At 40.7% G+C, this 12,163-nt stretch overlaps 1 protein-coding gene across 3 annotated transcripts in view; it reads right to left on the reverse strand.

Annotated features, from left to right (window-relative positions):
* Window positions 1-670: 670 nt before the first annotated feature.
* abca12 (ATP binding cassette subfamily A member 12) overlaps window positions 671-12,163 on the reverse strand; it is a 74,679-nt gene continuing 63,186 nt past the window's right edge. For all 3 annotated transcript variants that reach the window (XM_089003426.1, XM_089003425.1, XM_089003424.1), the window contains 10 exons: window positions 11,031-11,290; window positions 10,049-10,253; window positions 9,188-9,297; window positions 7,957-8,107; window positions 4,732-4,866; window positions 4,455-4,558; window positions 3,486-3,578; window positions 3,291-3,396; window positions 2,436-2,573; window positions 671-1,246 (listed from right to left, as the gene is read on the reverse strand). In XM_089003426.1, the coding sequence (XP_088859552.1) occupies window positions 1,142-1,246; window positions 2,436-2,573; window positions 3,291-3,396; window positions 3,486-3,578; window positions 4,455-4,558; window positions 4,732-4,866; window positions 7,957-8,107; window positions 9,188-9,297; window positions 10,049-10,253; window positions 11,031-11,290 (1,407 nt within the window). In that variant the 3' untranslated portion in view covers window positions 671-1,141. The remainder of the gene's footprint in view (window positions 1,247-2,435; window positions 2,574-3,290; window positions 3,397-3,485; window positions 3,579-4,454; window positions 4,559-4,731; window positions 4,867-7,956; window positions 8,108-9,187; window positions 9,298-10,048; window positions 10,254-11,030; window positions 11,291-12,163) is intronic.

The following is a 12,163-nucleotide window of genomic DNA, read 5'->3' on the forward strand; positions in this document are numbered from 1 at the left end:
GGTTAACTCGCATCTCCCGCCTGTTTGTGTGACGTCACGGCAGACCAACGGCGTAATATCCGGCGGACGCTGAAAAGTTTCGCCCTCGCAATCACGGGTCGACATTAACGTCAATATCGGGAGTTTTTCTTTAAAATCGAATAATCTGTTAACGTATTTTTTATTTTTTTTCATTGTGAGATGATTTGTATTGTTTTTGTGATTTAAACTACTGTATTACTAAAATGAATTCTAAAAACGTGTCGTTCATCTTTCACTACCTGGTATCGACAACTCGGTGTTCTACTTCAAACTAAACTAAAAATACAATTGTCTTATTATTTTTAATTAATTAGTGAGATATAAAATACTGAAATAATAAAATAATTTTAATTGACTTCTCAGTTTTTAAGTATTTTGGAGTATGGCATGCACATGAAAAAGTTCAAAATTGTAATAGTGTGCCACCTGTGGAACAAAAACACTCAAACAAATTAAATCAACCCGCATCTAAAAAAAAAAACAGTGTTATGTAATCATCTTTCTTTGTCGCATTGTATGCCAAAGTACTTCATTTCTAAAGAAATCCACCATCCTGCATCCTTACAGTGTCATCAGTTGAAGAAATACCGCAGGTTTACCCTCAGCCAAATTTAAATGAAAATGATTGTGTACATTGGCAGCATTCAAATTACATTTTAAAACGTTTTATTGAATCATGAAAAAATAAGAGAGCTAAATACATTCAAGACCATTATACAAAATGGCCCACAAGTATATATATATGACGATGAGGTGATACTACGGCAAATTGGGCAATCAGGCCAGTTGTTAGTCAGGACAATAGAAGCAATCGGTGGAGCCGCAGGGATTAGTCCTCTGCTCCCCCCACCCCCCAACCTGAGAGCAGGGACCTATCATAGCAGAGTCCGACACCACCATGTCTGGACAGTACGGATATATATGTATAGGGCCGAAACTACCAGTAAGACTTTCGTTTTCTGACGAAGCTTCTTGGATAAGAAGCGAAACGTCCGACACCTTCAAATTTGTACAGATGACGGCTGAAGAAACCTTTTCATGGATATTCTATTAAAGACAAAATGAGCTTCTCATTTCACTGCAGAATTTAAAAAAAATCAAAAAAGAAGAGCAGCCTGCACTATGTCTCGACTCGTTTGATGCGGCTCAGGTCATCATCTTCTCCGATGCCGAGAGCTGAGATGGACTTCACGTGACTTTTTCCCATAGCAAAGTTGACGAAGACCTGCAACGAAAATATTATGAGGATGGTCATATTCTTGAACGTCTTCAAATCCACCAAAAATTCAGCACATTTTCTGCATGGTTGCTCTCGTCAGCTTCCCCCCCCCCCCCTATTTTTCTTCTCCTGTTGGTATCTTCCAATCCCAGAGCTCCAGAGGAGCAGAATGTAGAAAATCAACAGCGGGTACATGATTTTCTTTCTCTTTCTCTCCCCCCGCCTTCCTCATATTTTCCCTCAGGCATGCCCTCCAACCTGCCAGCTTCCCTCTTGCCTTCATTTTACATTCCCTTATTCTTGTGTTTCACTCCCACTCAAACTTTCTTGACTGTCCCAGTTTAGCCTCCCTACTAGTGATGGGAATTCCGGCTCCTTTCAGAGAGCCGCTTCTTTTGGCTCGGCTCACTAAAAAGATCCGGCTCTTTTGGCTCCCCAGTTTTTTGTTGCTTAAATTAATTAACTACCAAAAATCATGAAAAACGAGTTACTCATGTAAAAATTACATGAGTGCGGCGTGTTCTCCTGGAAACAAATTCCTTGTGTGTTCTACATACTTGGCAATAAAGATGATTCTGATTCTGATGATTCTGATTCTGATTATGACATCAAATATTTTTATTTGTATGGCTTTATTTATCTGTGCACAGAGAGGATCGACTAACTTTCACGTTCCCTATAGTTACTCTGGTCTGATGATTAGCTGTCACAAATTTGCTTTTCATCTGCTATCATACCAACTAGTAAAAATGATAATAAATGAATAATAATAACAGTATAATGTGATAACATCTGTCCATGGTACCTGTCTACACTGATCTCCAGTGACCTGCTAAAATGGCTCCAAAACAATGCGTGCGTCCTGTAGTCCGTCCCCAGCTCCTCCCCACTCACTGATGTGTGTGTCTGTAATTCTCCCCTCCTTCCTCTACCACGGATTTTGACCAATCACGTGCGGCTTTAACCAAAGAAATAGAGGGGGGGAAAAAGTTGGCTCCTATTTCCGGCTCCTTGTTAGGAATCGGCTCTCTTCGTTCACTTCAGAGATCCGGCTCTAAGAAGCGGCTCGTTTGCGAACGACACATTACTATTCCATACCACTTTTCGGTCATTCTGCAGAATCGACTGTCTCCACATGTGTAAAAAAAAAAAAAGCGCCAAAGATGGTTACGTTCACTGATGTCTGCGGGGTTACCTCGTCCAAGGTGGTCTGGCTCACGGAAAAGTGCTTGATCTTCAGTGAAGTCTTGTGGGTCTCCAGCTGTTGGAAGATGTCCGCCACGCCGCCGGGTGCCACGGGGACGTGATACTCCGCCATGGAGGAGTGCTGGTCCTGATGACAAATGAGGAAAAATGTTGCTTTGGCAATTTGCGACAGTCGTCTTATTGTGTTTCAAGTTGTGAAACATGGGGCAGGCCACTTTACGGCCGGGCAGGCAACTTTTCACAGTTGTCTGCCCCGGTGTCCGCTTACATTTTGTCATGAGTTTCAGACACTGGTTATAGAGCTATTTTCTGCGGCCAAAAAGGTTTTACAAGAAATGAAAAAGGCAGAAGATGAATTAAAAACAAAAATCGTGACAACTCCTTAAACCATTGGTCTCAAACTCGTGGACCGCGGGCCAACTGCGGCCCCCGAAAGAATATTTTGCGGCCCGCCTTGAGATGAAAGATTAATATTAGTGCGGTCCGCATGATTGATATGAATGAAACTTGTGTGTTGAGCTGAACAAGTAGGCAAGAGAAGACATGTTTAGGACAGTTCATGTTCAATGTTGTCTTTATGTGAAGAAAGTTAAAGGTTAAAGAACTGTGAATACAGACATTTGAAACTTATGATCATTATAATTAATTTATTTTGTATTCATTTTTCCATTTATTCATTTAATTCATTTTTGTGTGTGTGTTAAAAATAAAGATTTTGAGAACATTGGAATGTTTTATCTGTGCTTCTCTTGTGGAAATCCTGATGCGGCCCAGCCTCAGCCAGACTCCGCCTCCAGCGACCCCCCGGGTCAATTGAGTTTGAGACCCCCGCCCTAAACGCTACCTTCAAATAAGTGCTTGGAAAGTGTTTCTGCATGAAGACGTTGATTGCCTCGACGTCACTCGCGGACTCCGCCAAGTACATTTTCACCGTGAATCCACTGCCGAACCTGCGCGTCAAGACACGAGACGTTCATAGGCAAAAAAATAAATAAAATCATGTATTGGAGGATGTAAAGCTGACGAGGAGGTCACAAACCTGTTCTTAATGTGCTGCAAGGAGCCCAGACAGCGGAATTGACCTTTCACCATGATGGCGAGACGGCCGCACAATGCCTCACATTCCTCCATGCTGAGACATGAAACATGAATTGAAAAGTTCAAAAGCCACATTTGGATCATGTAAAGGGTTGAAAACCTTTTTTTCAAAATAAAATAAAATAACAAAAAACTGTTGAATATTTCATATTTTTTGCCAGACAGAGTGTGTAAGGCGAAAAGTGTGTATCCCAAACATTAATTTCCCATAGGAAACCATTAAAATGAGAATAATCCGTACCCAGGTCCCCATAAAACACCATTTTCTACTAAATAAGCCTTAAAAGTACACAAAATATACCTACATTTACGTATAATAAATGTGCTATGGTATTATAATTAAAGAAATAAACGGTAATGTATAATAAAGTCATTTTATTGACCTTTGTGATGGTCGTTGATGGCTTGATAGAATGGAGTGGCCATCTTCAGGGATGATTCCTTGTAGGTGCTTTCTCTGCGATCATTTTATCTAGTTCCTCATCAATTGTGTTCTGTTTAGCTGGGTTGATAGCTTTTTGCATCAAGTGTACAGATGGCTAGTGCGGGTTGTTTGTGGAGCCTGATTGATGGGATATTTTAACCTTGCAGTCTACACTCTGCCATTGAACTATCAACGTTGAAACTTTCTCTCTGTCGTCTGCCTGTCTCTTTAATGTTTAAACCATCGGGGAGATGGTTTAAACTGCTGCTTTCTTGACCAATCACGTGGCTTTAACCGAAGACTGGGGGCGGGGAATAAAGGGCAAATTTGCCATTTTCTTTTAGGAGAACGGGCTCGTTCGCGATCCCGAAAAATTGTTCATATGCTAAGGTAAAATGTTGATAAATTTAACGTTCGTAAACCGAAACGTTTGTAAGCCAAGGGGTTCGTAAACCGAGGTATGAAGAAAACAGGCCGTTGTCTAACCTGTGAGACGTAAGGATGACCGCAGACTTTCCTTTCACCTCTTCCGAGATGATTTTCCACAGGTGGCGTTTGGTGCGAGGGTCCATGCCGGAGCTCGGCTCATCCTGATGTGTGAGAGGAGGACAAGAAAGTAGTAGCATCTGGTCTAGTCAATGTATAGATCAATGCAGTTGATATTATATTTGACCTACTTATAAATCCGGGAAGTACAACAAAATCGATTCGATCGTTAACATGCCATTTTTTCCAGATACACAGCGAGTGGAATTTGGCTTACCAGGAGTAGAATCTGTGGATGTCCAATGAGGGCGATAGCGGTTGAAAGCTTCCTGCGTGTGCCGCAACTGTAGCCATCGGTGATGAGGTTTCCGTGGGAGATCAGTTCCAGCTTCTTCAGAAGGTATTTCACCACCTGCAAGACCGCAAGCGGGGATTCGAAAATGGCAACAACAAAAAAAAGACATCAGGGTCGTTAAGCCTTCAAATCAAGCATTAAGTTTTGCTGAAGGGAATTCTCCTCAGAATTAACTCATTGAATGCCATTTACAAATTGATTCGGGAATTGAAAATATGATGTAGAGCGCCATTCCTGAATTTGTTTGGGTCTTGTTTTTCTTGTTTGTGTTTCCTGATTTCGTGTTAGCGCTTTGTTCCTGCTTCAGGTGTTGTTAAAGCGCTATAGAAACCAATATGTATGTATTGCATTGTATTTTGGATATCCACCCTCATTTCAAGCTCATATAACTCCAGACCCATATCATTTAGGAATTAACTTTTTTTTCTGATGAAAAAAGACACTCTAAGGTTTCTAAAACTGTCTAAATAAAGCGCTGGCTATTGCCTATCCTCCCTCCACCTCTGTGTGCCCTCTGCCCGTCTCACCACAATGGGGTGCAGAGCTTTCAGCCGCCCCGCTCTCCCAAACTCTGGAATTCACTTCCATCCAACAGCCGTAAAAATATTGACTCCCTTCCTACTTTCAAATCCCACCTCAAAAACCATCTGTTTGAAATTGCATTCATGGTCTAGTTTAATCAGCTATCTTTATTATTTATCATTTTATTTCTGGTTTTATTGTTCTGTGTATTGTTCTTTTAATTGTAAAGTGTCCTTGAGTGTTCAGAAAGGTGCTTGGAAATTAAATTTATTATTATTATTATTATTATTGTTGTTGTTATTATTATCATTATTATCATTATCATCATTATCATTATCATGATGATGATGATGATTATTGTTATTACGATGATGATGATAATATTAACAATAATAATAATAATAATAATATTGTTATTATTATCATCATTATTATCATTATGATGATGATTATTATTATTGATATTATGATGATGATGATGACGATGATTATTATTATTATTAACGTGATGATGATTCCTATTCTTATTCTGGCAATGTTTATTCCCTGCCACAAGGGGCAGCAGTTCCCTTTTTTCCATGTTAGCACTTTATTCCATGTTAGCACTTTATATAAACTAATCTGAATGTATTGCATTGTATTTTGAATAGCTGCCCTCATTTCAAGCTCATATAACTCCAGACCCATATAACTTAGGAATTAACTCTTTTTTCTGATGAAAGAAGAACGTCTAAGGATTCTTACGCTGCATTGAATGTTTATATAGTCCTAAAACTCTATAGTCTGTGCGTCCTGGAATTTGAGTGACAATGACAAAAACCCTGGCACTGGAGTGGACACGTTTTTGCACATTTATGGCAGTGAATGAGTTAACGTCGCATCAAAATGAGATGTTGTCTTCGTAGCTGTTGCCATTTCTGAGACACACAACAGTGTGTACATATTTGTGATTTTGAGAATTGGGCCTGCTGTTTTTTCCCCTATTCGGGACATATATGCACTTTTTTTCCCTTTTATTTCATATTGGCTCCTACATCCATACTGAAATCATACGGCGCATTACGCTGGACAAAAACCAATGCGAAATGACTCCATTTAGGCATTGGCCATTATCCACAACAAAGAACGGGAGACAACATGACAAGAACTCTTAGCTGTCGAGCGTCATCTTTGTTCATTAGGCCATCATCATTTGGCCAAAGTACCATCATAACATCATTGCGGCCATACGGGCGTGAAACGGAGACATCGGCCCTCCCGTCGACAAAAGTCTCTTTCTCACATGACATACCGTGGATCCAAAAATAGAACGTTCAAATACTGATTTTTGTCAAATAAAAAAGGGGGGTTGGAGACTTACAAATACAGTGATACCTCGGTTTACGAACGCCTTGGCTTACGATACGTAAAATGTATGAAAATATTACCTTGGCAGACAAACTATTTTTCGGGATACACGCCGATGAGTGATGCGAACGAGCTCCTAACAAGAAAATGGCTGCCGACTTTTTTTTTTTTTTGTCCTCTATCCCCTGCCCCCAGTCTTCGGTTAAAGCCACATGATTGGTCAAGAACGCAGCAGTGAGGGAGGGGGGGGGGGTGATTAAACATTAAAGAGACAGGCAAACGACAGAGAGCGTGTGAGAAAATGGATATAAAACAGTGAAATTTGGACTCGTTTCAACTTTGATAGTTCAAAGGCACAGTGTAGACTGCAAGGTTAAAATATCCCATCAATCCGGCTCCACAAATAACCCACATAAGCCATCTGTACACTTGATGCAAAAAGCTATCAATCCAGCTAAACAGAAGACAATTGATGAGGAACTAGGTAAAATTATGGCAGAGAATGAACCTACAAGGGATCATTCGTCAAGATGGTGAAAGAAGATGGCTACGTTCCTCATCAAGTGTTTAATGCTGATGAAACCGGCCAGTCCATTCATTAAGCCATCAACGACCATCACAAAGGTAAATAAAACAACTTTATTATACAGTACAGTTTATTTCTTTAATTATAGTGCCATAGCGCATTTATTATACATAAAATAAGGTATATTTTGTGTAGTTTTAAAGCTTATTAGTTCAAAATGATGTTTTATGGGGACCTGGGAACTGATTATTCTCATTTTAATGGTTTCCTATGGGAAATTGATATTTGGGAGAGACACTTTTCGCCTTACACACTCTGTCTGGGAACCAATTAAGTACGTAAGCCAAGGTATCACTGTAATCAAGTTTGTGTACCCGTTAATAATTCTCTACGTATGTTCAGGATAAAACAATGACTTTTAAAGAGAGCAACGTTTCAGCCGGGGTCCCAAAACGATGGTCGAAAGCTGGAGCGGGGCGAACAAACAACACCATCATGACATCGCAAATGACATTTTGTCATCTTCAAAGTAATATTTCAGATATTTCCCCGTGACGAATGAGCCTGACTGCAAAGTTAGAAGTCAGCATTTGGAGCTGCCGAGAAGAAACAAAAATCACTGACTATTGTCACACTTGCTCATTATTTTAGCACAGATGCATCGAATTGCATCAAACGTCCTTTCAGATATTTCAAAATGTTTTTTTTTTTTTGAAAGGTAATGAAAACCAGCGCTGCCTTTTAACTCTTACCCCGTCTATCTCTCTGTTTGAAAAGCCTTGAATGCGAGCGTAAAAATACAAGTGCTCTTCTCCAGTGAGCAGATGATCCAGCGCATCCACCTGAGGACAGTAGCCAATGTTTATCCCCATGTGCCGGCACTCCATAATGTCCACCAGCCGCCTGTGGAAACACACACACACACACACACACACACACACACACATACAAAAGAAAAAAAAAAACAGTGATGAATTTGAAAAGCCGTTGAGAATACATATTCAACAGTGGAGATGGACATTGAGGGCGTTTCAAGTCGACTCGTGAGTTTGGACTGAAAAGCCTGATTTAGATTCAACATCAAATGACTGCATTTTGCGGTGTATAAGGCGTACCCAAAAGCCTTAAAGGACAACCGACACCATTTTTTTGTTTCCTAACTGACATCAGAAAAACGTTTTATATCATCTAAAATACCCAAAACACGCAAGCTGATATCTTTAGTCAAATGCAAAACACCAATAAAAATGACTTAAAGTGTCCCAAAACTACTTCAAAATGACCTCGGAGATGGCGAGTTTCAGAAGGTCCCGCCCCCTTGTTCGTGACATCACACCAGGACGTCTTGCCTTGCTCTAGAATCAAAACAATGGCTTCAGATTTGGAGAAGATGCTTTTTTGTTACTCATCCAGTTATGAATATGATTCAAATAGTTCTGAAGAGGAAAGCATAAATGTTTGGAATCAATAAAAAAAAATTCCTCCCGTAGCAATTCGAGCTGTTAGGACTCCAATGTAGCGTCCCAGAAAATGCACAAGATGGCGCCCAAGTTCCATTGGAAATGGGCTGATTTGTATGCTGGGAATTTGTGTCAACTAGTATCAAATAGTAGTCTTGGTGCAACACACAACGATTCATCATGGCGTTATTGATGTGTTTTCCTTCTAATTTCGCCATCAACACAAAGTTTTCAGACCAAACAAAGTACCCAAAATGCATTGTGTGTCGCTTTCTCGGTCAGGGGCGTTCCCTCCATGACGTCACGTCAGGCATTGTCAACAACTCGAGAACAAGACTTCCTGAATATTCAGCGCGAGTCTTAAAAGGTAAAATATAGCTCTATGCCGTGGAATCTTTGTAAAATACGCTCGGTAGAAGTCATTTGAAGTCATTTTACAAATTATGGACGCAACTTGTCCGCGGGAGGTGTCGGTTGTCCTTTTAAATAAAAGCAGAAAAAAACGATTGAAATAGCATCTTACCCATCCCAGTCTCTGATCTGTGCAGTGCCATCAGTGGGGCTAACGTCTCCCGTGAGCATCTTAAAAGTGGTGGTTTTTCCCGCTCCGTTCACTCCCAGCAGACCGAAGCACTTTGGAAAAAAAAAAAGATCAAGCCTTGGTTATAAACATGATTGGACGACTGTTCCATATGCAACCACTTTAGCTCATTCACCGCAATTCCCGAATTTGTTCGGGTTTTGGTTGTTCTTGCTGGAGTGCCGATAAAGCGCTGGTAAGATCTCTAGCAATGTTTTTTCCCTCCCACAAGGGGCAGCATTTCCCTTTTTCCATTTTAGCGCTTTGTTCCAGCTTCAGCTGTTGTTAAAGCGCTATATAAACCAATATGTATGTACTGCATTGTATTTTCGACAGCCACCCTCATTTCAAGCTCATATAACTCCAGACCCATATCATTTAGGAATTAACTATTTTTTGCAGAAGAAAGAAGAGAGTCTAAGGTTTCTTAAGCTGCATTGCATGTTTATATAGTCGTAAAACTCAATATTCTGTGGGTCCTGCAATTTGGGCGAAAATGACAAAAACACACAGGTGTTGGTCGTCCTGATCAGTGGCAGTTAAAAGGACTCCCAGCATGACCATTCGGGGTCGGGTCATTGCATTGTACTGCAGTGTATTGTATAGCACTGTATGTGTTTGTTACACCCTGTCAGGTTTCTTTCATCTTGGCAGATTTTTACTCATTGTTTTCTTTGATACTTTGTACTTTTCTGTTCGGATGACTTTAATGTTTTCGATTTTGTTCCTGCTGACTTTATTTTAATACAATTTGTCAAATATAACATTCTGCTCCCAAGTAAGACGTCTTGCTGGCAGGTTTACCTCTCCCGCAGGAATTCCCACAGACAGCCTCTTGACTGCATAAATCTTCCTGTTGAGATGCTGATAGATTTTGGTGAGCTGATTGACTTGTAGGATGTCTGCACCCGCTGCTCCGCTGGACACTCGCAAACGCTCAGCTGCAACATCCTCGTCTTCATCGTCATCGAGCACCCACGGGGCCTTTTTTCGGCATAAAATTAAGTGCCTGCAAAGGGGAAATGGTGATGTGGTTATATAGCTAATAGCCAGCTAGCTAGATAGTTAACTCATACACTGAGCCAGCGTTCACTCAACCCGGAAGTAAATAGATAGAAAGCAAGCTAGCCAGCTAATAGATAGCCAACAGATAGATGGCTAGCCACTTAGATAGCTGTATAGCTAATACCCAGCTAGCTAGATAGTTAGTTAATACACTGAGCCAGCGTTCACTCAACCCGGAAGTAAATAGATAGAAAGCTAGCTAGCCAGCTAATAGATTGCTAATACCTTATTCCGCTACTATGATTCATTTATAATAATACATTTAATTTCTGGGCGCCTTTCGAGGCTCTAGAGGACATTTTACAGTCACGGGATATTTATCTATTAGCTATCTGGCTATCTATTAGCTGGCTGGCTATCTGTTGGATGTCTGTTGACTGGCAATTGGCTAACTGTTAGCTATCTAGCTGGCTGGCTATCTATTGGCCATCTATCCTCCATCTGGCTAGCTATATATTAGCGTGCTAGCTGGCTGGTTAGCTGGCTCTCTATTAGCTATCTAATAGCTAGCCAGCTAGCCTTTTATTGATTTGAGTTATTCCGGGTTGAGTGAACACTGCCGCTGCTCATCCACAGAAAAACTGATCCAGTCACTGTAAAGTGACCTTGAGAGTTTTGAAAGGCGCTTATAAATGAAATGTATTATTATTATTAGTTGGAAAATGTTCAAAATATTTGTTTGAAGGTCAAAAACAATGAATAATTTTCTGTTTCCTCTCACCTGAGACTGCGTATGAGCGACGTGTTGAGTAAAAGGCGCAGCGTGAAGAAGACAACACCTTGGATGACGGACGAGATGTACATCCAGCCGAGAACTTCGAGGGAGAACGGGTTCTTATAAGCATCGATTCCATAACCGCTAAGGAGCTGGAGCTCCACGTTCATTCTGGCCAGTTTCATCAATCCATTTCCAAAGTTGAATTGAGGGAAGATGAGGAAGATGTCACTCAAAATATTGAAGATATTCTGGATGTTCTCTTTCTGAGTGAGACCATAAGAGGAAATTAGGACAGATGTGGCCATATATAAATATGGAAAGTACCGGATACACTGAATGCAAGGGCAATGGAAATGCTGCTTTTTTAAAGGACAACCGACACCTCTGTACACGTTGTGTCCATAATTTGTAAAATGACTTCTACTGAGCATATTTTACAAAGATTTCACAGCATATAGCTATATTTTACGTTTTAAGACTCGCGTTGAATCTTCAGGAAGTCTTGTTTTTGAGTTGATGTCAATGCCGGAAGTGATGTCACGTCAGGAACGCCCCTGACCGAGAAAGCGACACACAATGCATTTTGGGGACTTTGTTTGGTCTGAAAACTTCGTGTTGATCCGTGTTAATAGCGAAATTAGAAGGAAAACACTTAAATAACCCGATGGTGAACCCTAGTGTGTTCCACCAAGACTACTATTTGATACTAGTTGACACAAATTCCCAGCAGACAAATCAGCCCATTTCCAACGGAGCTCGGGTGCCATCTTGTGCATTTTCCGGGACGCTACATTGGAGTCTAGACGCCTCAAAATGATCCGGAAGGACTTGTTTAATCGATTGCAAACATGTATGCTTTCCTCTTCAGAACTATTTGAATCATATTCATAATTGGATGAGTAACAAGAAAGCATCTTCTCCGAATCTGAAGCCATTGTTTTGATTCTCAAGCCAGACAAGACGTCCTGGCGTGACGTCACGAACAAAGGGGGCGGGACCTTCTGAAACCGGAAACTCAACAAAAAAAATGGTGACCGTTGCCCTTTAAATTGTCATTAAAAATTAACAAAAATACAGACGCTCCCCACCTAACGAACGAGATACATTCCGAGCGGTCGTTCGTACGGTGAATTTGT

This window comes from Hippocampus bargibanti, linkage group LG08 (genome assembly GCF_051943395.1).
Source record: "Hippocampus bargibanti isolate YZ-2025 linkage group LG08, ASM5194339v1, whole genome shotgun sequence".
Classification (NCBI taxonomy): Eukaryota; Metazoa; Chordata; class Actinopteri; order Syngnathiformes; family Syngnathidae; genus Hippocampus; species Hippocampus bargibanti.